At 40.3% G+C, this 25,972-nt stretch overlaps 3 protein-coding genes across 3 annotated transcripts; 1 reads left to right on the top strand and 2 right to left on the bottom strand.

The window, feature by feature from the left end:
- Window positions 1-4,945, bottom strand: LOC118121052 (flavin-containing monooxygenase 5). The gene is made up of 11 exons (XM_035176686.2): window positions 4,810-4,945; window positions 4,125-4,263; window positions 3,498-3,686; window positions 3,224-3,389; window positions 2,776-2,918; window positions 2,478-2,677; window positions 2,171-2,306; window positions 1,859-2,078; window positions 1,701-1,773; window positions 1,190-1,442; window positions 1-1,061 (listed from the first exon to the last, which is right to left on the bottom strand). Exons 2-11 carry the CDS (start codon window positions 4,254-4,256, stop codon window positions 912-914), a joined length of 1,662 nt encoding a protein of 553 aa, XP_035032577.2. The 5' UTR covers window positions 4,257-4,263; window positions 4,810-4,945; the 3' UTR covers window positions 1-911.
- An 82-nt stretch (window positions 4,946-5,027) lies between these two features.
- Window positions 5,028-13,181, bottom strand: plpp6 (phospholipid phosphatase 6). Its single transcript, XM_035176689.2, has 2 exons — window positions 12,518-13,181; window positions 5,028-9,421 (listed from the first exon to the last, which is right to left on the bottom strand). The coding sequence occupies exons 1-2, from the start codon at window positions 12,996-12,998 to the stop codon at window positions 9,054-9,056; spliced, it is 849 nt and encodes a 282-aa protein (XP_035032580.1). The 5' UTR covers window positions 12,999-13,181; the 3' UTR covers window positions 5,028-9,053.
- Window positions 13,182-14,226: 1,045 nt separating this feature from the next.
- On the top strand, window positions 14,227-21,203 carry prdx6 (peroxiredoxin 6). Its single transcript, XM_035177304.2, has 5 exons — window positions 14,227-14,408; window positions 16,884-17,040; window positions 18,501-18,644; window positions 19,817-19,963; window positions 20,859-21,203. Exons 1-5 carry the CDS (start codon window positions 14,245-14,247, stop codon window positions 20,982-20,984), a joined length of 738 nt encoding a protein of 245 aa, XP_035033195.1. The 5' UTR covers window positions 14,227-14,244; the 3' UTR covers window positions 20,985-21,203.
- Window positions 21,204-25,972: the final 4,769 nt, after the last annotated feature.

The raw sequence follows: 25,972 nt of genomic DNA, 5'->3' as shown, positions 1-25,972 counted from the left end.
TGAGATTTATGAGGTTTATTCACATTGGAAAATATTACCTATTTATAGTGTGAAACAACACAGAAATGACAAACAATAACAAGACGGATTCAGTTGATCTATCCTCTACCAACTGTGTTCATATGCAACTCATTCATAATGTCTGGTTACTCCAACTGCCATCTCCAATGTAGGAGGTAGTGGGACTTTCATGTGGTGCAGGGGGTTGGGAAGGTTAATGGGTGTTAGAGTGTGAGACTGTGACTCTAAAAAAGTCTTTCGGGTGCATTTGCCAGTGTTCATTGTTTTCAATACTTATTTATGACTGATTTACTGCAAACAATGGATTTTGTTGGAAACAGGAAATGTTAACTGCAAACGTAGTAATAACAATAATACAGTTGGTATTAAACAGTTTGTCTTGAAAATGTAAAAAAACTGGATTTGTTAAATTTCCTCTAAAACTCATGCTTTTGAAATAATAATGACATTGTTTCATAAGAAAATTTTTTAAAGAAGAAAGAAAGTGTTTAAATACATCAAATATAAAGATACAAGTATAACTAATGAAGACATTACCCCAAACGTCATTCCCATAATCACAAGCCAAATAGCAGGATATTATGACTAAGCTGGATTTCTCAGTGTTTCAGGGATCCAAAACCGTAGATACATTATTTGGTTTGTGTGTTTCTGTGTTTTTATATATTATATATTATATCATGTTTAGGAGTCCTGTGCTATTTTGGCAGTTTTTGCTGCTTTTGATTTTGCCTTCATATGCCTCTCCAATATTTGGTACCTTTTGTTAGCACAACTTTGCTTTTACGACCAGACAATTCATTTTCCCCTTTGACATTGTATTGGACCCTAAAACACACAAGACACTGCTGTGATTTCATCGTGCCGGCACGACTGCAGTCTCCGGAGTATTAGACTGTCTGTAGATGGAGCTTGGACAGCAGGTTGGGCAGAGCAGTCGGGTAGTGCACATGGACGTAGTAGGCAGTGGCTCCTCCGACCATGAGGGTCAGGCTCAGTTTAAACAGGCGGCCGGTGGTGGACGGCTCATGCTCCACCAGCTGAAAGAGATGGAGTAATGTGTTTTTACATTTGGATACTGTACTTTATGTCAAGATAATGTAAGATGTATATTAAGCATCACACATAAGACTTACATAATGTAGGAGAAACTAAATTAATTTCAGACCTTTCTGGTTTTCAGGGGCTGGTACATGCGGTCGAACTGGGTGAAGATTGCTCTGCGGGCCCCTTCCCATTTTCCTGGCCCCATCAAGCGGTATTGGTAGGATGTGACGGGTCCCCAGAAGAGCCTCTTAAACAGAGGATAGTCGGTGAAGAAGAACCAGAGGAGACTTGGGAACACTCCAATCTCTCCAGCTAAGTCGTCCATGTAGTTAACAAAGTCCACTTGCAGGGGTGTCAACTTTGATACGTTAAAGCTGTGGGGAGGAAAACCAGTAATGAATGACAAGTTATAAGTTCAATATAAATGTAAAAAACGACAATGTTGACAATGTCAGTGTGTTGTCATGCTGACAGCTTGTTCTGCCGCCCACAAGTGGCCAGAAAACAATTCAACCCCATTATTGTAGCTTTAATAATACAAGTTTGAGCACATATGTGCTTCATTCTTATAGGATAGAAAACGAATGGAAAATATTGGTTGTAACATTATTGAGGCAAATTAATAGTTTTACTTTTTCTCAATGTCCTTGGTGTCCCTCTCAACAGCCTTGATCATGGCCTGGTTTGAGGGCAACTTCTCATGTCCTATGGAGATAAAAACAGTGGACAGACAGAGGTAAATTTGCAGACATGGACTTTAATGGCAGCTGATAAACTGGAACTGCCTCACCTTTGAAGACACGTGCGACCCAGCGGGCTTGCATTTCAGCCTGGGGCATGATGGCTCCAAGGGCATGGATGAAACCCACAACAGCCAGAGTTGAATGCTCCAAGGTAGGAGGGTAAATGTGCTTGTACAGACCCACACGGTGCCCTGACTTGTACAAAGCACTGCTTGGCAAGAAGGGGAAATCGTAGTTGTATCCTGTCGCGAACACAATTATATCCACCTGTAACAAAAAAGGCAGAAAGTTATTGATAAGCTTACATTTTCTACGTTGTAAATGAGAATTCATGGGTTTGTCTTAGGTCAATTTCTGACCTTTTCAACAAAAGTGCCATCCTCAAACACCACGGTGGAGCCACGTATCTTTTTCACATTCGGTTTGACAGTGACCGCTCCGGACAGGATCTTCATGGGCAGATCATCGTTGATCACTGGGATCTGACTGAAGAGCCTGGTGAGGCAGCAGAAGAAGGTCGAACAGAAGACAAAGATATTGTCGTGACAGGGACAGACGCAGAGTATCTCTTCCTCCGACACATCACACATTTCTTCTTTTTGCAAGGGGTTTATGCCTAAATACCACAGAGGAATATCCTGTGTCTCTGTCCCGACAGCAACCTACCTGTGTGTGGGTTTGAGAGCGTACATGGTGTGGTCATACATGGCATTGAGTTTGCCCTCGCCGATCCAGTTGAGGACGTTGATCGGCAACAGCTGGAACAAGATGTGGACGAAACGCGTGTTGTACTTCATGTCCACGGGCATGCCATTGTCAGAAACCTGACGGATGACCCAGGCACCGCGACGAGTGCTCATATACATCTGCACGATAAGAAGGAACGACAGATCACAATCTGCGCGAACAATCATGAATCAATGTCCAAACAAAAGTCAAGCACAATAAAAAGTAACTTCTTCACCTCCTCAGCTACTCTGCTGCCCTCTGTTGCGATGTCACCTCCGGAGTTACCAATGCCGATGACCACCACCCTCTTCCCGTACATGTCCTCAGGGCCCTTGTAATCCCAGCTGTGGAAGTACTTCCCCTCAAACGTCTCTATTCCTGCAACAAGACACATTTATTGTGTTCCTCTACCCGTTGTCCTCTTGATGCGAGTTGGAACAGATTTTGGATTCACGCACTTGGTAAAATCTTGTGAAAAAGTTTGTGTGCACACTATTAAACAACAGGGTGATAGTTATGTTATTCCTTCCTGTTATTTTGATGTATGTTGGAACAGATGTTGGATCTCGTGTGAAAAACAAATAATGACAACCAACATGTTGCTGCAAATTCCTCAATGTCTCAGACGATAATGGAATGATCTGCCAAGGCATGGGGAAGATTTATGACGAACGTGACTGTACCTGGGAAGTCTTTAAGTGGCATGTTGGGATAGGTGTAGTGTCCCGCGCAGCAGATCACTGCATCGAAGACGTGACGCTCCTCCTGTCCATCTCTGTTCTCAGTCACCACTTCCCACTGACCAGTGCGGGAAAAGTCCGGCCTCTGTCTGACACTCTTAACCGAGGTCTAAAATGTTAGAAAAGTATAATTTACACGTACAGTAAATTGGAAAATATCTTTTTGACTTCAGCAACACAATATAACGAGCCGCATGCTTCTCTCTGCTCTTGTTACCTGGAAGTGAATGTGCTGCAGCAGTTTAAAGTGTTCTGCATACATCCTGAAGTATTTCAGGATTTTAGAGTGGTGCATGTAGTTAGGGTACTCAGCAGGGATGGGGAAGTCACTGTAGCACATCATCTCTTTGGAAATGTTGATCGTGAGGGAACGGTAGATGCTGGCTCTGTTTGGCTCTGACACTTCCTGCAGAGAAGAGGTTTCAAATTACAAAAAAAAAAAAAAGAAAAGCAAGGAAAAAGAATAATAATGATATGAGAATGGAACAGCCGCCAGTGGCAATTTCAGGTTCGGCATCTTGCCCAAGGACACTTGGCATGTTGAATGGGGAAGACTGGGATTGAACCACCGACCGTCTGGTTAGAGGTCGAGCCACTCTACCCCACTGAGCCACAGCTGACATGAATACTGTTTTGTACTCAGTGTCAACGATGAATGACTCAAAGGTGTTAGATGAAATGTGATGTGAGTCCATCTGAATTAAACTACAGAAAGAACAGCGTTGACTTTGCTCTGTGTTCAACAAATTGCCACCGCAATGCTTTAATACTGTCATACATGAAATACAGTAACTGGGGCATAAATACAAATGGTTGTCAGTGTTGGTTCTGAATGGTGACTTGCCTTGAACTTCCACAGTCCACCCATATCATCGCTGCTTTCAAAGCAGGTTGGCACCATGCCCTCATCCAGGCATGCCTTAATGCTGGTGAGACCGCTGGGGCCGGCCCCGATCACTGCTACTTTATGCACCATAATTGAGCTACAGGAGGAGAAAAGAAACATTAAATCTGAACAATCAGATCTAAGCGTGAAATTAAAATGATCATGATATAATATGGGTATTCAGTGTTAAAAAGGTGAAAATATTTTCAATACATGTCTTGTATCTTTCTAAGACATTTTTCTTGTGTGCTTCTTTCACTTAATTTAGTAGAAGTAAAAAGAAGAAGAAATTAATATTAATTAACATCAATATTATGAGGCTATCCCTCGATATTTTCTATCTTGCAGAAACCTTGGCTGTGGAAAACAAAACTTGACCCATACGTTCATCCTAATGTATGCTTGGATGTTCACTGTTTAAATCTTGTGCCAAAATCATTTTTTTAAAAAACTGATCAGGGATACAGCTCAGTCTTGTTGATTGTATCAGTGCAAAATATAAAAAAGTAAACTTCTCTGCCCCGATAATGAACTATTAACAACCTATTGTGCAGTTTATGATAACCCAATTTGAATTTCATCATTCTTCTTTAAATTCAGTTATGTCACGGTTTTAAAATATGCATCAAGTTTTTCTTCCTACCTTGATCCTCGCGTGTTGCTCAAGAGTGACCAGGCTCTACGAATCACAGACTTTTATATGGATATTAGAAATAAAGACGGCCTTCTTTTTTTCCCCTCCTCCCTCGGCCAAAAAAGGCATCAGACAAGTTGGGGGGGTGTTTTCTGAAATAGGGTCAGACTAAAGTTAATTTTCGTTCCCCCGAGTTTAACAAGGTCATCTAAAAGACTTGAGACAGGTTCAGATTTCTTCCCAATTTAATTAAAAACCACCACTACAATCAAATTATCCGGGAATGGCCATTCAGAGAAAATAGGACATAACACAGTGGAATCTCATGTCATTACAGACATATGTACAGGATACACATTAACAATTTATATCATACAGCAGGCAAGACTGTGTGCAGTTAAGTATATTGGAGCTGGCTTCATGTTTCACAAAGTGGGATTTACTTAGTAGCGGAATAAATAAAAATATGCATCTTTCTTAATGATGGTGTACAAAGGTGGAATGTGCAAAATCTATTCCTAACACAAACACACTGAGCCTGTAGTAAACATTTTGTCTGATTTTTCAGATTCTTCTCAATATCAACACGTAAAACAAGAAATAAATCAATCATAAAAAACGTTTGGTCATGGTGATATCCAGCATATTTAGATTTGCCACAGAAGTGCACTGAAATGAAAAGGCTGCAGGCTGCCATCGCATTATCTCATCACTGATATTGGGGAGATCATTGGTCACTTATTGCAGAATGAGGGCACAGCATGACAGAGGTCAATAGAACAGTGTGCGATGGGGCACCAGTATAAACAACAGTCGGTTATATTACGCTGGTTCATACCAGATATCAGGACCAACTGGCTCACAGTCAAAAACCCTTTCATAAAGTGAAATACAATACTAGTAAAAGCTGCACGCACACAAGGGGGAATCATTCGATCTGTCCACTGAACTGTAAAGCTGATACACAATTACACCCAAACCAAATATTCACACATCTGAACAAAATCCTAGACAAAGTAAAAACAGACCAGCAGACACGGAAATTAAAATGCACCTGCAGATTTACAAGTTGTGGTCTCTGGCAGTGCTAAAATGAATGTGTGTGTGAAGTGCGCAAGCTGTTGTGCAACATCTTGACAACTTGCGTAATTTATGGTTAGAACATTAACGTTGAATCTCAGCTTTGGCACTGAACTCCCAGTCAGTGGGTTGGTGCGTGGGTATGGTTTAATCATCAAACATGCTGACTCTAGGAAATAATGTGTGCACCTGACGACCAGTCAATGAGACGAGTGATGGGAAGGATTAACTAGCAGAAATTTATATACGATATGTAAACATAAAACATGCGAGGAGCAGTAGATGTTGATCCACATGGTGACGTCTAAAGAGTCACTTCATCGTTAATAACTTGCAACAGAATAAGTAGTAAACAGAGATAATGGAAACACAGCACCAAGAATTCAATTCTAGGAGGGAAAGAGTGTTTGCCATCAGGAGCCCAAGGCTCTGGAATGAATTGCCTGAGGAAATAAGGCTGTCTAAGACTGTTGTCTTCTATGTCTCGGCTAAAACCATACTTTCCTCAAAAGGCATATTCCTAAATTTACTTAGGATGCCAGGCTGCTATTGTCCTTTAGACATATATTACTATATTACTTCTATGTACTTATTTCCATATTTTAAGCATTTGTTTTGCTGTGCAGAACCTTGTACTTTGTATTGAAAAGTGCTCCATAAATAAAGTTATTATTATTAAATCTGTCCAACCGTTACTCCACAGTGTCACATATCATATTCAAGTTAGTGCATTAGAGACTGTTTCCACAGAACTGTGGAATTCAGACTAAATATGCAGGTTAAACTTGGGTCTTATTTCGGTCTGGGTGATAAAACAATAACTATCACAATATAATTTTCATCAAAATCACTATGACAATAGTCAATATACATGTATATTTATATAAGTCCTTTGATTCACATCAAAAGTGTAAAATTGCAAAAATCAGAACAGATGCAGAAAAATGGGTCCAAACCGTTGTTAATCTTCCTTTTTGATAAAACTAATAGTTGGAGATGCTTCAGTTCTGTCCTGTTGAGTTGTTAACTCACACACAGCATCTGTTGCACTTCTGTCTGCCCACAGTTGCGTCTCTCTCTTTTACCAAGTTATTTTTTGTAGTTTCTCCTCACTCTTGTCGAAAGTTAAGGGCAGAGGTATAGTCGCACCTTGTTAAGCCCTACGATCAATCAAAATTTGAATGGTTGATTGACTCTTGAGCAAAAATTGGTCTTTAAACTTGACAGAAATAAATAATGTGACATTCATCAGGAAAACTTGTCTCTTAATATAATTTTAACCATATCACCCAGCTCTAGTCTGATTCTATTTCTTCATACAGTCGGTTGCAAAACTCTTCCCTTCTTCCCTGTTCTGCCCACTTATCCATGAACCCTGGCAGTGCACCAGGACATCAACAGATAATACAGCTGAGATGTCATCACCCAAACCTGATGCCAACATTAAAACTGCCAAGTGGAAAACTTTAAAGTGCCACTTTAGCCCTACAACAAATGTTTTTTTTAAATCATAATTTCGTTATTTCTTCAATATTACACTATTTTCTTGGACAGAGATTTAGTATGAGAATTATGACTGTAAGTAATATTATCCTCAGTCATATTCAGTTATACCTGAATCCTCATTCAGGTATAACTGAAAACTTTATAGGTAATTTAATTTGCTTCCCTCCCCCGAGGACTGCGTTACAACTTGTTTCATTCGTGTCGTGTCAGTCCGAGGCTGATTAAACCTGAACAGTCACAGATCTCATTTCGCTTTGTCAGGATTTTTTTCTTTTCTGTGACTCCAACTTCACTTGTTTGCCTTATAAATAAAGTTTTAACTTCTAACAGCAACCAAAAAGACAAATCATAAATATACAGCCATTATTGATGTTTTGAGGTCAAGCAGCAGATCTGTTACCCCTTTACCATCAGCCCAGTCTAACAGTGGTGACCCCTCTTCAGGCGGTTACATTTTAGTAGATTGAATGCTCATGCTTTGCAGTGACGATGTGAAGAAAGGTACCAAGACTCAAGTCCACTCAATAAATAATATTCCTTCGTCCTATTGACAAATGTATTGTACAGTAGTTCTTTATCCTTATTAAACTAATAATTATTAAACTAAACTATTAATCAGTCTTCTGACTGAATAAACTGTTAAGGAAAAAAAAAGAAAAGAAAAAAAAGAAAGATAGAAATATATATATATATATTTTTTTTTTCTATCCTTAGACCATGGCACATTTTTTTTAATGAATTTTGATTTAAGTAGTGATTCTATGAGTAAAGACGGTTTACTTATATGACGACAATAAAGTGCATGGTAACAAGTTATTTATGTGCATGCCCTGAAAATGATTAAGTTGTGTTGGTTTTCCATCCAAGTTAATTAGTCATCTGTTTATGTGATATACTTTGAATTATTGTGTGAAGTTGTCAAAGCAATAGGAATAACAAAGTGATATGGATGTGTGAATAGATGTGTTCACTTGAAGTGAACAGGAGCATGAACTGCCAAGTGGGTGTCTCACGTCTCTTGTACTAAGATCCGTTCCTAGGAATTTCCTGAATGAAAGAACACAGGTGAACTAAGGCGATAGGTGTGATCACACAAACCCTTGCTATAGTGAATGCTGTGACACTGAAGAAGGATTTCTCAGTTCAGGAATCCATGTGATGCATCATTTCCATTTATGTAATATTAATTAATTAAGTTTGTTGCCTCTAATGAGTATATACTGTGTAATTAAAGTCTAGAGAGAATAAATATTAGTTTTTGAATTAGATTCACATTAACCATCGAAAATTATCTAAGCTATCCTCCTACAAGGTGTCTATTTGGATTCACAACTGGAAAAATCATACTCAGAAATAAACAGCAAATGTATGCTTGCAGCCAAGCTAATTTCCCAAGTTAAAAGCAACTGTCACACTTCAATTTTCATATTAACCATGAATCAGGTCAACTGATGGGGCTTCAGGAGGTAAACTGGTCAAATCTGCCCCCTTCAGGTCTTGTATGAATAAAAAAGAAGCTTGATTTAAGACAACAGAAGAAGAAAACTATGTGTGATAGAGATCTCCTCTCGAGACAAACAACCATCGATCAGCTCATAAAAGGTGTGCAGGTGCTCTTACAATCAAGATTTAAACTGCCACGTTCCCTCCTCCTTCAGTCCTTTGAGTTAAAATAACTGTCCCACCATCCCTTGCAGGGTCTGAGGGGAGAGCCACAGCATCTCCACCAGGTTGTACTGCCAGTAGCCCATCCAGAACCCAAACACCACATCAGTCACATTGTGCCTGCCCAGCATCACTCGGCTCAGCCCCACCAGGCCGACCCACAGCAGGACCAGGACCCTCAGCGGGGCGGCCAGCACGAGGTGAGTCAGGAAAAAACGTCCGCACATGGCGGCACGGGTGGCATGGCCGGAAGGGAAGGAGTAGCTGTCCACGGAAAAGGTGGCGAACATGTCCATGCGATTATGTGATGGCCGACGTCGACGCACCACTGCCTTAACAATGCCAACCAGGAGGATATCCAACAGCAAGCCTAAAAGACAGAAAGAGATATGTTACAGACTAATGTGTGAGGAATCTGTATTCATGCAAGCACACTGAAACAGAGGACACTGATAAACACATAAGAAGTGCCTGACTGAAACATTAAGAGACAAAGAGAATGGCTACATTACGTTAGTGGATTGGACATGAACCTGATTCTGAGTGATAGTTTCTCTTCTCACACTGATGTACTGTGATCAGTGGTGGTTTGAAGTTTGGTTTCAATTAGTTATTTGACACCATATAAACAGGGTGAAACATCATGATTGAAAGTTGAGACAGACTTGTGATTGGTTGAGCACGTGTATTGGCTTGACTTCGGCACTGCTGCTACATACCATGATCATTAATGCGCAGACCATGATGCCAAATGATATCAAAAGTGTAAGATGATGATAACCGTATGCAAATGTTGAAAAACTCCCCATCACTCAATGTTGAATGTGAAAAAAAATATATTGGATCTTTCCCCTGATCCAGATCCACACCAAAATTTAATGGCTTCTTCCCTGACACATACCACATCCCTCCTCCAGGTTTTCGTGGAAATCAGATCAGTTTTTTTGTGTAATCTTACATACATACAACATACAAACCAACCATGTGGTTATATCAGTTGAAGCAACCTGGATAAGGACTTTTTCACAACACACAGTTTCAGATCAAAACATGTCAAATGGAGGATTGCATGAAGTTCGTGACTTTTTCTAAATACTGTTTGCCAAAGTGAAGCAACAAAGATTTAATCAGTAAGATGGAGCTGAAAGGTATAAATGCTGCAGAACAACCACTATTTAATACTTGTTTTCTCTCGAGGTTGGTATATTTTCAAGACAAATTTGTTACTTTCTCATGAAGAGTGAAAACATTATAGTGCCACATATATACAGTATGATGATATTTGGTAGTGAACAGGGTGATCCCTACCCTTCTTTACAGCATACTGGATTTTTTATATCTATGTGTCATTGAATTGAGCAGTGAGATGTATTAACAGTTGCTTCACTGCTGAAAATTGAATGCAACAGTCAGACGGCACTGTACAAATCCCTGCTGAGAACAGCAAATGGTTTTCAGTAAAATTATTATGCAACACTCCATTTTTATTCATGAGTGAAAACTCCGGTATTCAAACGCCTGCGGTTGTTTAAAGCTCTGGTTGATAACCATCAGGCTCCAAAATCCTACAAACATTTGTTGTAGGACCAGAGGCCATGTTTACTGAAATAACCCGTTAACTCCACTGAATCCTTGCATCAAGCTTTCGTATCACAGCAGAGTACCTCCTACAAACAGTGAGGTCTTTCTGAAGGAAACTCAGAGGCTTCATGACCAATCACAATTGATAACACAATTGATACAAATGCACCCTGTTCAATCAGGATTATATAACAAAAGCAATAAAGTGCTTTATCCTCAGATTTCTTACAATAGGTAAACTCGAACAAACTAATATCTACAAAGTATAAAAGGTCACAAAATATTCTTCATAATTTGCTCAAGCAGCATCTGTATTGACTGTTTGAAGGCCAATCTGTTCCCTTCCATTCAATCAAACTGCCCCAAATGTTTGTTTCTTCAAGATCCATGAATGATTCTCTGAGAAAATGGTCAAAACATTTTTTTTGAATGGGTTTTTCCCTGCGCCATACTGCATCTTTACACCAAGTTCCGTGGAAATCCATTATTTGTGTTCGTCTTTGTTGTATTTTTCCCCTCCAACTATCAACAGCAGGATGTATTCTGCATAGACAAACAACATTCAGCTAGAGGCAGGCTTGCCTCCACCTGCATTGTTGACTTGTGAATGTGTGTGACAGAACACGCCACTGCAATCAGCCAACACTACTGGAAAAGCAGAAAGTCCTGTAACACCAGCAACAATGTACAAACAGTAAACATTGAAAACAACCAGACCTCTGAAAGGACACTTTCCTTGTCAAATCAAAACCACAGACTGTATAAAGACCTGACAGCTTCCCAAAAGTGAAGCCAAAATTTGTGAATTGCCCCCTGGTGGCTTACTACAGCATAGGTCACAAACCCTGCCAAACATGGACAAGGATGAAAAAAAAAGTCAAAAAAAAAAAGTTTGGTTTAAATTTTTGTGTTTAAGATCTTTTCTGTCATTTGAGGTAGATCTTGTCATTATTGGTTAAAGTGTTCATTTGTCCAGTAAGTTTGTGTATAATTAGTTTTTGATGATATACAAAGTGAGTGAAGCCACATGATGACTAACTCGCAATTTTACAAAGCACCTGAAGAGCCGTGACACGGAGGCGCACGAGGAGTTCACCTAGGCAAAGGGCAAAAACTGCAGCAGCAAACTAAGAGACCTCATTCAAACAATGTGATTAATTCCACAGCACGAAAGATAACTGACAAAGTAGTCGAGTTTCTCTCGACGACCAAGCTGTCAGTTGCATGATGGGAAATTTGGAGCCACGGTACAGTTAGCCAGGTTGTAATTACATATCCTAAAGGTTAACCTGATCCAGGCCATACAGAAATTATAGTAATTGTCACCTCCATACAGGGTTAGTAGTAGCATACAACTGTTAAAACAGGTTTTACACGTTATCTTCTAAATGCACTGGTGTAAGATCAGTACGCTGTATCGGCCGATATCCAAGTTTCATGTCTCGGAATAGTATTGGGAAGGGAAAAATAGTATCTGTACCATTATATCTGATGACCCGTGTTTGGTTTGGGTTGGGCCAATCCTAAAAGACACAACACACTGGAAGTTATGTTTGGTAATAATAATAAAAGCAATAATAAAGCGTGGTGGGTTGGAGAAGAGTTTTGCAAAACACAATACAATCTGCAAATGTAGGCACTATATCGCTGGAACTGAAGCATTCACCTGTTTGCAAAGCTGAGGGATGCAGCTGACAAAACAAATGTCATAGGACAGCTGAAGAAAACATGTAGGTTATAGGTAGTGGGGTGAAAACAGCTGGATCAAGGCCAGGGTGGAGACAATGGGAAATGGGGAGGCCTCCTCTAACAGTGTTCTAACCATAGACTGTATGGTTCTAACCCCCTGTCAGACGGAGACATGTTAGCAGAGATGTGGTTTTACCCATGAGGAGGTTGAGCATGACTTCTTGTCCTGCAGCACTGTCGCTCTTGTACAGGCAGTAGGCGGTCCCCACCAGCCAGGGGATGCCGTGTCCGGATATCTCGATCAGCTTCATCAGGGGGCGCATGCTGCCCCACGACGCGTCCTCGCAGGCGCACACCCCCAGCCGTTTGGACAGCCACAGGTCGATGGCGAGCAGGGAGCTGAGCGCTACGCGGATGAAAGACGGGTTCAGCCGTATACCGTCTTCGTCCGGCGCCGAGCCCGTGGAGGAGCTGGAGCCCCGGCGGCGTGTGGGGCTCTCCGAGGCCCGGAGCCGGGCCGTGGTCGGGTCGGAGCCTTGCCGCTGGAGCAGGTGCGGCGGCGGCGAGGAGCGGTTCAGCGGCTTCGTCAGTGACTTGAAGTCGTAGCGGCCGTTGGAGCTGCCGAACACCGGGCTTCCTCCGCTGCGAGCCGGGTTTTTAGCTTTAGGAGACGGCATGTTGTCTGTGAATGTGCCGGTGTAGACTGACTGTGGAGTGGGAGCACCGCAGCGCCAGATGTTCTGCAGTACCAGATGTTCTGCAGTGATTCGAGGGTCTATCGCGTCTTCAGCTCATCTGCTGTGGCTTCACTGTTCACATCCCGGCTGCCGTAGTTTTCACCCGGAAGCTGGGTGACCCGGAAGTACTTCAGTGGAAGTCAGATAAGAGCTGGTCGAATATTACTTATATACTTATATTATTAAAGAGATTCAAGGTTTACTGTCGTATCTCCTTTGGCATAGGAATACAAATATTTTTACTTTATTTTATGAGCATGTTATACTGTATTTGTATTTTTGAACTACAACCGAAATTATCAAGATTTAATATATAAAAAAAGTATTATTGTACATGAAAGAATCTCTAGTGTATGTGTGTGTATGTACATTCTTACGTAAATATATGTATATATGTACATATAAATATATACATTCTGAAAATCTAGTTAATAATAATGCCATTATTATATAATGAAAAAATAAATGTCATCAATATCTGTATTTAATAAATATATAAAAAGGACTCTGCCTCATCACTTAATTCTTTATTTCTATATAGTGTATGCATTGTGGACTCAACATAAACTATAATAGTCGATCCTGAGAAGTAAACTTTGATATATAGTAATATATAGTAATAGGTAAGATTTAGGATTTAAGATCAACTCATTGTTAGAATTGGACTTTTGATGTAGACAGATCTATTATTGTAGCATATATACTGTATGTACACAGTATAATATAGATTTCTTCTCTATATGTATTCTAATTTTAATTTAAATGCATTCTCCTGCATTAACTTTTCTTCACAAAATTTCAATTTCTAGTGAATATTTTTATGTTGAACTTCAGACCATCAATGATTTGTCAATAAAACTGTAAAAACAGAAACGTTTTTGTTCTTTTAAGCACGAAGGTGAAGCGTCAGTTATTGTTTGTGTATATGCGTAAAATCCAGTCGTCAACTTACTGGATTTTACGCATGTGTAGCATGTACAGTACAAATTATGATGTTGATTCTTTAAAATAAATGTTATGCCTTTGATACATTTCTGCTAGTGTGTAGAACCAATTAAATTGTTGTGCATATGACAATATGCACAATAAACAATTGAATCTTGACTCTTGAATCTTGAAATTGATTTGGTTGGTGGATGAGCTTACGTCACTGAGCTGTGGTCCCTCCCTTTCCGGGTCGAGTCATATGGTGCAGTTCTCACCAGAGAACAAAGTGTGTCCTTCTCTGACACACACACCCACACACACACACAGCACCATGCCTGGACTTCTGCTGGGAGACGTGTTCCCCAACTTCGAGGCCGACACCACCATCGGCAAGATCAAGTTCCACGATTTCCTGGGCAGCTCGTAAGTGCGCCGGCTCCACCCACACACTGGCATGCTCTCTGCAGACTGATTTATTCAGAGTTTATTTAGTTTTTTGGAGAACGTTAAAAAAAACAGTTTAATCGGTCTTGCAACGTTGCATTGACCCATGTGATGTGTTTCTGTGAAGGCCTGTAGTCAGACCGAGGAGCTGATACGTGTCTGAGCTGTTCAAGGATTAAGTCTGAATTAAAAGAGCAGATCTCGTGATTGAGCGTGGAGGTGTGTGACTGTGGAGCGACACCTGCTGGCTGAATGAGACAGGCTTACATAAGCATGAGAGGCGGATCAGATCGGGCAAGTTCATTGGCTAAGTTCAACTAGAAGACAGTTCAAAGTGCTTTAAATGAAATATAAAGGCATCACGACAAACTGAGAAAGCAACATTAAAAAATACCCCAAACAGCATTTACAGAGAAATTGCATAGAGATTAAAATATGAAATAATTGCAATGAACCTTCTTATTAGATAAACATATTACAACATCAATGTGATACAACAAAAATACTAATACCCAAAATATTGTAATATGTGAACCATATATATATTTTCATATGTATTGAAAGGTGAGTGTTATGTTCATATTCTCAGTTTTTTAAAATTTTATTTTATTGCCTATTTTATAGTTTCATGTCTTCCTTTGTCTACCTCATGCTAATGTAACGAGTGAATTTCCCTGTTATGGGATCAATAAATCTTATCATATCTTGTCTTTGTGTTTTGAAACAGCTAAGACCACCAAACTTGTTTCAGCTGCAGACTCCAGGTGCTTCATTAGTGAGATGCTGCACGGTCAGGACAAGGCCTGTATTGTGTGAACTTGGGGCAGTGCCTCGCTGTTGGCATTCACTCTGATCTAAAAACCTGTTCACCCCGGCATTGGGTTTGTAGATGCAGATAAAAGAAGGCATTTGAACATTTTATGGACCAAATGTTTTAATAATTAATCGAAACAATACATTGATAATACGGCAGCTTTACTTCCACCATTTGCAACTCAGTCTTTGGACCCTCAATGTTTGAGCAGATATGGTGTTGTATAATGTTAATGACCCTGTAGTTTCCAGTCAGACGTACTTTAATTATGATGCTGAAACGGTCTATTTATCAATGTAAGGACTCCGCTCAGTTATATTCCTTCTTTCCTCAATGGTAATAGATGTTTGAATAAGAGAGGCAACCATCTGTTGTAATTGTGTCCTAGTTTTTCAGCTTTTCATTGTTGTTCAGCAAAGGCTGGTTTGAGCTCATTTCCGCCAGTGGGAGTCAGTCAAAAGGAAAGGTGGCATCTTAGAACAGCTAATGTCGACTATATTGTTTGATACAAACAGACGGATTTTGCAGCCAAACAAAACCTTTCCTCATGTCACTCTTTAAATCAACACCAGCTTCCAGTTTTTTCCACTTGAACAAACCAATTCCACTCTAATCCAGGCCTCTGATCACTCCATGAAAAAGTGATCACAATGCCTGTGAGGAGGAGCTCTACTGTTGCCTCTACCCCATGTGACACTACATTACAACACAATGAGGAGAATCATGCGAGGGAAGAAACTCATGTGATGTGTGACTCAGGGGAATTATCCATTTAAAAAGTTAACCGTTGTATGACCCATTTCTACCTCTTCTAATTCAGGGGCCATTAAGGGGCCACAGTTCACACCGAGGGGGCAATTATATGCCCAACATCCATGAACAATCCTTGGTGCACAGCCCACAATGAAGCCACACAATGAATATATTTTTTTTTATTATTATTCCATGTCCAAGCTCAGTATGTTATTCCAAAAGCATATGCAAAAAATCTAAATGTCATATTTATTGTTAGTTTTGTTAGAAGTGTGGCTAATTTAAAAAAAAAAAGCCTACTGACAGGACAGGGGTGCTTCAGGGGACAGTTACACACTAGCTGTGGTCAATGCTCCCCTGGCCCCATCCCTGCATTCACCCCTAATTCTATTGTCTAAACTCTAAACTCTCCTATCAGTCTTTTTGACTCTTTTAAAAACATTTTGAAATTCTGGACTTTGTGTGTCCCTGATAAGAATATGTGTGCATCAATTCATGAGTAGAAAAAACACACAAGACAGAACAAATGCAAACATTTAATAGCTCAAAAGGCACAGCAGTGAAATCTTTATTCGCTGCTCGCCTTTTTTGGTGTTTCCTGTTTGTGTTGCCTATGAAGATATGTAGAACTCCTGAAGACATCAAGACCTGAATGACTGAGGGCTTAGTAAATGTTGTCTTTTTAGTGCAGCTGTGCAGCTTTTTGCTCCATATAACATATGGCTACTAACTTGAACCTATAGCAGGACGTAACCCGGCCACTCTAACCTTTACCCAAGGTCGGTCTTAAAAAGAGTTACATGGCAATGACCTTGGTACGTTCCTAATACAGCTTTTTTCCACACTGAGGTTTCTGATGATTCTGATGTGTATCCTTTCCTCTGCAGGTGGGGCATCCTGTTCTCCCACCCAAAGGACTTCACTCCGGTCTGCACCACAGAACTGGCCTGTGCCGCCAAGGTCAGCGATGAGTTCAAGAAACGTGGCGTGAAGATGATCGCCCTGTCCATCGACAGTGTTGAGGATCACCACAACTGGAGCAAGGTCGGGTACACACACACACAGACACACACACACACACACACACACTGTATAACTCTACCACTGATTGATTGAGGTCTATCAGAGGTTAAAAAACAACGTTTGAACAGGTTAGACAACTGTGGGTGGAATACATTAATTATAGCATTTAACGTTCCTCTACTTTTATTATGTAACACTGACGTTTGAAGCCTGCAGGTAGGTTATGATCTAGAAACATTAACAGTAGTTTCATAGGTCACTGTGCTCCTATGGTTATTATCCTTTAACTCCACTTGTTAATCTATTGTAGAGAGGATCCATGTTTTACGTACATGCTTGTTGTCCTGTTTTCATTTCAGATTCTTCTTCTTTAAATTGTAACATACTATCGTCACATTTTTGGTTTAAGAGTAGTTAAAAATGGTTTTAGTGATAAAAGTAGTTCATAAGTAAAGAGAGAGTCCAGAGACTGAGACCTGCTGAAATTTGCATCATTCTGTCAGTGTGTAGGAAAAACAAAATATTGAGCTTAAAACATATTTTGATGACAGGTTTTAGTTGGTATGACTCAAAGCTGCTCACAGACAAATCTAAACAATCCAGCATCAGAGATGATGTTTACACAACTCCACTGCTGTGGCTCTGGAAAATGTTTTTGAATAAAAATGCATTCTTCAGAGGTTTAAATTCAATCATTTTATTCAGGCATTTTATTAAATTTTAATGAAACAGTCTAATTAAATCAACTAATTAAATCAAATTGAACCTGATATAATAACATTTTTCTGTTTATTTTTGTATTTACATTTCCTTAATTGAATTTAATTTAATGCAATTATTTTAGATCAAAGTAATGATTTATTTATATTTAATCACATTTTAAGTTTTAAATTAAATAGTTAAAAATAATCGAAATAATTGGAAATTTAATTAATTTGCAATTAATTAAACAATGTAATTGATTTAATTTGATGTTATCTAATCTAAACCAATCCTTCAAATCCAATAATGTATCTGAATTGGTTTTGAGAGGAAACCTTGCCATTCAGGAGGATAAGACACTTGGAACTATAACTCCATGAAATTAGACTCAGTCAGTATAATTATAAATCCTGCATCTAACTCTTGAAAGTTCTGTAACTCTGCCTGTGTTGGTGGAAACTGAGGAGTCAAACATTCATGCTTAATCTCCACCCTCGGCACAGACGGAATTCACTCTGATGATTTTTACCTGGGTTGCCACATTACAATATCGCCTCCTCAAACAGACCAGTGATTGGTCAAAGTTCACTGGACCAGCATCACTTCGTCGAACAGTGGCGCCACCTGCTTATCTATGACATAGCAGATTTGTCCGTACAGTACCTCAGCATGTAGTTCATAGTGACTTGTAACTTATTGCTGTCGTTAAGTCAGGATGGAGAGAATAAATAACTAAGGATGACACTGACATAAACCCTTTGTCCCTTCTCTGTGAGTAGGATGTGATGGCATTCAACAATCAGGCTGAAGGTGCTCTGCCCTTCCCCATCATCGCTGATCATAAGAGAGCGCTGTCCGTTCAGCTGGGCATGCTGGACCCCGATGAGATCGACAAGGATGGAATGCCCCTCACCGCTCGCTGTGTAAGAAACCCCTCCTCCTGTTTACTCGTACTAACGCGTATCCTCTTCACCAGTGTATCGTTATAAAAACAAAGACCAACAGACGGCAAAATTCAAATTAACAGATGCCAAATTTTGCAGCTGCCCAGTATAACAGCAATCACTTCCTCCTTTTCCTCTTGCTCCTACGATTCCACTCTTTCCAAATCATCCTCAGGCAAATACGCGCTCATGCAAAAGAACCACACAGTTTCCATAAATGCTGGGGTTTTATTTCTGCTCTTCACGGACAAAATGAAATGTCATCAGTCCTGCTGGAGCGGATGGTGCTTCATGGTGATCACAGTGAAACCGCACCAAGTTTTTCTTCACAACAGATTAAAACTATGTAGCTACATGCCTGAAAGCAGTGGTGGATGTAACAAAATACATTTACTTAGATACTGTGTATTTTTTATTTACAGTTACCTTTCACTTTTACTCCGTTACATATACCAACAAATATCTGATCTTTCTACTCCACTTAATTTTTACAGTGCTGTGTGTTACATGTTCACATTATTTTTCATATTTTTTTGATCCAATTGAAGCAGGTTAGTTAAAGTTAGACCCCGCCCCCTTTTAATGAGAGCGAAGTGTGTCGGCAGCAGCAGCGATACCACAGCCGAGACTGATGTAGTAGACTTTCAGTATATTTAATAGTAAATAAATACTTTTTTTTACTCAAGTAGAAATGGTTTTCTTTTTACTTTTTTAAAGTAAAAATGTTTGTGTACTTCCTCCACCATTGACTGACAGAGCTTCAGCTTTCAGAGGAGCGGGGGGGATGAAACACACCACTCTCACCCTCCAACAGCCGGCATAAATTAATAATTCATCAAATCTGAATTAACATGTTCCTTCACAACAAATTATATACATTTATTAACAGAAATGAAATATTCATTAAGTTATTAATGCAAGTATTTGTCTGCCACACCCAGTTTGCTCCCCATTTGCCTAGAAAGTAAATTAAGTTAGAGCAAAATTATGGCATGATTTGGTATAGAAAATGTATTGTATGAAAAATGATATGAATTCTTTAGGTGAGTAAAACATCATGTATTTGCTTGTTTTTATGGACATACTTGCATCAAAAAAGGATGTATATTCTGAGTGGTATGCTAAACCTTTGTGTTCTCAACCCACTTTAGGTGTTTGTGATTGGCCCTGATAAGAAGCTGAAGCTGTCCATCCTCTACCCGGCCACCACAGGGAGGAACTTTGACGAGCTGCTCAGAGTCATCGACTCTCTGCAGCTCACCGCACAGAAGAAGGTTGCCACACCGGTCGACTGGAAGGTACACACTCAAACTTTGTATTTGTATCTGTCAGCTGCCTGGCTGATCATTGGAATCAACCAGATGGATGCACAGTCCTCAGATTATGTCATAGTACTTAAGTTAACTGTGCACACATCAAAAACAAGGCGAGGACAGTGTGGACATCAGAACAATGTTATGATACACAGCCATTTCAGATGTAATATTATAATGAAAATAAAAGAACTCTCTTTCAACATCTTTTAAGTATAGTACTTAAATCATTATCAGTACTTTCATCAGTACTAATTGATTGAGCCAATTATGTCATTTTAATAATTTTTTTTTCCATTTCTTTTGAATTGTTTTAGTCCAATAGATTTACAGTGCCTGGAGAAGCGACGTGTACTAAGCTGAGCTGACTGTGTCCTTGCTCCAGCTTCTAATTTTTTTAATTATTATTCTTATATTATTCAATTTTTTTATCTTCTCATCTTAACCTCAGCAAGAAAGCACATATGAGAGTTTATTAGTCATATGTGCCATTACCCTTTCCATCCCCCTGTCTGTACTTCAAATATTTTTCCATTGTTGGATAAAGTGAAATGTTTTAACAACATCTCCAACAATTTAATTGTATTCAGATACAGTATAGACCTGACAGTCAGTCCAAAGTTTCCACCTGACCGGTGCAGACTCCCACGCTCCCTCCTCCAACACTATGAAGCCAACTGCCAACAAGAGTCCATTCACTCCCAATAGGAACGAGATTTGAATTCAAAATTCATGCATCACATCCAAACCTTTTTGAGAGGCTACACTAAACAAAATGACCATAAGCCACATGACTCAGGGGCCACATGAGGCTGCTGCACGAGTATCATCACAACGAAGGCTAGAACCACACTTACCTGTTCCTATATGTCTCTTTCAGCCCGGTCAGAAGGTCATGGTCATTCCCTCACTCTCTGATAGTGAAGCTGCTGCTCTCTTCCCCAACGGTGTGACAACGAAAGAGGTGCCTTCTGGGAAGAAATACTTGCGCTACACTCAGCCCTGAAGACTTCATCCTGCTCCAACTTACAGCTCTAAGACTCAGACATGAGTCATGAGACTGATGAGTCACATGTAGATCTAACCCAAAGCATAGATGTACTTACCTGGTTCTCTGACGGGTGTGTGAAGTCGAGCCACCTGCCCAGCTATGAACTAAATACATAGTGTCATCATAAAGTGCCTTGTTTACCATTCCTAAATAAAAAAAACTTTTTCACACTAACTGTCTGAGTCTTTGAGCTGTTTCACAGTTTTACAACAGTCTCTGCCACCACTAGGGGTCCTTCCACAAACTGAAATATAAATGACACCCTGCTGCATTTTCTGTACTACCAGCGTTCAGCAATAGGTGGCAGTATATGCACAAAGATTGGTGCAGCAATGGTGTTGTCTGACAGCTCAATGGCTGAAAGCACCAACCTGCTCTCAACAATAGCTGTGAAAGGGAGTGGTACCACAGGAACATGGCTAGTTTATTTACCTTTTCCATTAATGATAAATCTGCTCGGCCACATTCAAGCGACATCTACATTATGCTTTCTTAATGTAAACATTGAGCTCTCGAACCTGTCCGCTCAATACTTTTACTCAAGTACTGCAGTTAAATGCAATTTTTAAGGTACTTGTATCCATTTGCTGTTATTTTATAATTCACATTTTGGAAGTAAATATTGTACTTTTTAGGTCATTATGTTTACCTCAAACATCTGACACACACCGATTTCAGCTAAAATACATAATGATAAAGCAGTTACTCACTTTAATATCAATTTGAAGCCTGCACAGATACATGTATTAATTATTTGACTAAAAACAGTAAAGATTAGGGAAAAGTCAGAAACATCCATGTATAGCGTTTTTGAAAGTTAATTTTCATCATTCATTTCATAATCATTCAGATTCATATTGTCAATCCCAATCAAATGCACATATGTACTTCTTCTGTAGAAATTTGAATGCAGAACTTTCAACAATAATTTAGTATTTTTGTATTGGCTCTTTCAAGTAACATCTTTCACGGGTTTATTGCATTTATTGTGAAGGTGTTAACATGTTAAGGTTTCATTTCACAAACAGAACAGGCTCTAACAGTGATTACACAATAATAATAAATACATTTACCCTCATTAAGCTGATTAAAACTAGAATAAAGTGGAATTACCTCAGTAAATATAAACAGAAACATGTTTGTATGAATCCATAAAGCAACAATACCACCCCTCTGTATTTCAGAGATGGATGAAAGCCTGAAGTGAAGTTTTTTTTTTTTTAAGGCAAGATGAGATGGTTAAATCGTCTCAGCAGGTCGACCTCAACTGTAGACAAGACATTGAAGCCAGGACTGAGGTGTGGGTTTCCCCTTTGAGTTATTCAACCCTTAAAACTGCACGGATGAGAATCGTATGAATTACTTCAAGTAGTCAGAGGGTGAACACTGATCAAACACACACACCATACACACACATCCACACACACTGAAACTGTGGCCTTTGCATTCACTCTGAGTCTGAGGAATGCCGAGGTCAAACAGAAGAGATGGGATTGCACTTGAGCAAGGAGGGAGGCATAGTGTGTGCAGGGCCAGATAAAATATCTGTGAGCCCTCCCTCTTTTCACTCCTGTCATACAGACAATTTGAACTGGAATGTTATTCTTCTTTTATCTTCATCATCAGTTTCTCACTTAACACAGTCCACCTATAAAAGTAAAGAGGTTTCCTTTCTGTCTCTTGTCTTAATTGCAGATGCAGGTAAATAAAAAAGCAACATCTCCATTCTCCTCAATAAAATTGCTGGTTTGTCAAAAGTGTGATGAAAGTACAATCAGGGGACCCTTGCCCTGTACCTCCTCCGTCTGTTCTCCCTCTCCCTCTCTGGTGGCTACTTTGTCCCCAGGAGTCATCCACACTAACACCCACAGAGACGCACCGTATACAGATCAAATGCATTTCTCAAATTCCAGACGACAATAGCCTGTGCCAGAGCATGAGAAGTGCTTTGGGTGTCAGACACTGGCTTCATTTCCAAGTACCAACCAATCCCCCCCTACCCCTGCCCCACACCACCTCTGTTTCTCCCCCCTCCCTGCCTCCCTCCTGTTCATCTGTCACTCCCTCACTTCTGGGCTATCGAGCCTGCTCACCCCACCTCGCCTCTACAACACATGTAATATAACACCAGCAAAGAGCCAGGTCTCACAGGGCAAAACACACACACAATACCAGCTGCTGCTCTCTCTCTCACCCTCTCTTTCTCTCTCAGTGTAATGCACACACACACACACACACACACACGTACTCTCTCTGCTTTGAGAGGAGAGGCCTCCTGTCAAACATGTCTTATCTCAGAGAAGATGTTTTCCTCTTACACGCACACGGCTCCAGTTGTCCTTGGGAATAGTGACCAGAAGAGAATGCACTACAGCTAAACAAGCTTCATGTTTGTAGCTGCTACAGCAACATTCATGCATCTGGCTGCATTCAGAGACTTAAAGGAATAGTTTCATATTTTGGGGAAATACACTTATTTGCTTCCTTGCCAACAGGCAGATGTGTCCATTGATACCATTCTGCTCAAACCACAGCCAGCAGCTGCTGAGCAGAGCTTAGGTTAAAGAGTATAAACAGGGGGAATCAGCTTACCCTGCATGGCTTTCTCAGAGGGTAACACATTCTTAAAGTACATTCATTAACATTCATTTGTATCTGTAAAAACGACAATATGTGGTGATGGCACGGCAATGTCATGGTGGTGTCAAGGCTCCAGGAAGTCACTGTAGTTGGCAAAGCCCATAACCCTCTGTAAAGGAAAAACATGAGCTTTTTTACACATAACACAGAAAGTGAAGCCAATGCAGAAGTGCCTGAAACCTGTATTCTCTCAAATGACCTGCAGAGGGCCACTCCGCTAGTTGCAAAAAGTGTGTTTCTATAGAAGTCTATGACAAAAGGGTTCTCTCTTGATTTATAATGTCAGTAAACATGGTCTCAGTCCCAAGTTTCAATTCTTCAATAGGCTATGATGTTCACTTTATAAATTACAATCCCATTTAGTGTAAAATAGATGAAAAAGCATTAGGACGTGGATACCAACATCATCACCAAACAGCAGTTCACGTGTAGCCAATTGTTTTTAAACTTAAATTTTGTATGGCAATAGATGGAAAAGATATGTTGTGTTAATGATTTTTAGATGTGTGGGTACATTTTGTTAGACAGAGCAGGGATAACTGTTTTCTCCCCTTTTCTAGTATTTATGCAATGCTAAGCTGTGCGTACCAGCTGCTGGCTATAAATTCAGTGTACACACATGAGTCTCCTCATCTGACTCTCGGTAGGAAGGCAAGTAAGCATATTTCCCAGAATGCCTTCAAAGGTGTAGCAGATCTTTGACGTAGGGAGGCAACAGAACGAAAAACACCATGCACACACACACACAAACACACACGCAGTATGTATGTTTCTATGTGTGGGTGTTTATTCATGAGCTGGAGCTTTCTATGGAAGAGGTCATTATTCCCATGCTGTTTGCCAGGCTTTGACTTCCTCACCTGAAGCTGCCCATGACCTGCAGGTTAACAAGCCAGAGACCAGAGCTGCTACACAACGCCCACATGCGCATGTGCTCTCACATACACCGAGCTATGGCTTGATGCTTTCCAGACGCGCCCCCGGCCTCTCTCCCTCCTACATCGCCTGGCACCCTCGCCTGCCCCACTCTCCACGTCTCCCACACACTTGAACACCCAAGTACACACTAGCACCTCCCCCACCTCGCCCAACTGCTTATCAGAGTTTATGCTTCTTCAGCAGAGACAAAAGCACGAAACAGGCAAGTCCTTCTCTCACTTTCTTCCTCATTCATGCTGCTGCTTAATCCTCCTTATTATCCAGAGCAGTTTAATTCTGAACCTCTGAAAGCGTTTCTGTGCACCAACTTACCAAGTGGGATAAAGATAGAGGTACTGATAGAGATGAGAAGACTGAAGGTCAGACAGACAAACCTACATGTTGACCTGAGGATTTGGCTGAACTTTAAGGAGCATTAAGCGCCTCGCAGTCCACACTCACCCTTGAGCTTTCCTCACTCCCGCTAGTGCCTTTCAACAGACTCACACACGTCTGCACACACAGAGGTGAAGGTATAGTGATAAAAGGGATGAAAGTGTATGATACGAGTGCCGAGATAAATGCCATTGTTTTGATGACACCTCGTAAATACGGCATCCAGACAGGCTATTACCGCAGAGCAGGTTAGAGCCAGTTAGTGCTCCGTACAAGCCGGGTGATAAATGAGAAGGTAAAAGTGCAATCACTCTCTGTGCTTATCTTTATCTCTCTCTATTAATATCACTGTCTTTCTCTTGCTTTTTGCTCCCCCCCATTCTCTCTATTAGAGACACATTGATCACCAGCCACTGGCATATCACCTGAGTAATGGCGAAGGGTGTCTGGGCTTTCAAACAACCCCTGCACAGCGCCAACAGCTTTATCACAGCGAAAAGGCAAATGGCTGCTCACATAATAAAGTGATCCTCTTTATGTGTGTGTGTGTGCGTGTGCGTTTGTGATCATAATGCAGGGGTCTATGCCATTAAGAGGAGACATCAAACACAACTTAATGCGAAACACAGACCACCAGCTAGGCCACAAGAAGAAGCACTACTACTCAAGATGCACTCAAAATATGTTGAAGGGTTTTACATTTTCAGCTTTTTCAGAAAAAAATGGAGGGAAATATGCTTCTTTGCTTTCTTGCTGGGACTACATCAGAAGATTGATTCCACGTTTATTTCTGTTAAATTTGAGACTAAAGTCTGCAGCCTATCTTGACATAGCATTAAGACTGGACACAGGGAAAACAGCTATAGCCTGGCTCACAAAATAATGTTAAACTAATGCTAGATTGTTTTGTTTTTGATTAAACAAATATGAAACTTATTTAGTAGTAAGTGTTAGAGATGTCATCATCAGACAGAGCTAGGCTAACTGTT

This window comes from Hippoglossus stenolepis, chromosome 14 (assembly GCF_022539355.2).
Source record: "Hippoglossus stenolepis isolate QCI-W04-F060 chromosome 14, HSTE1.2, whole genome shotgun sequence".
NCBI classification, from domain to species: domain Eukaryota; kingdom Metazoa; phylum Chordata; class Actinopteri; order Pleuronectiformes; family Pleuronectidae; genus Hippoglossus; species Hippoglossus stenolepis.
This window is presented reverse-complemented; position numbering and strand designations above follow the sequence as displayed.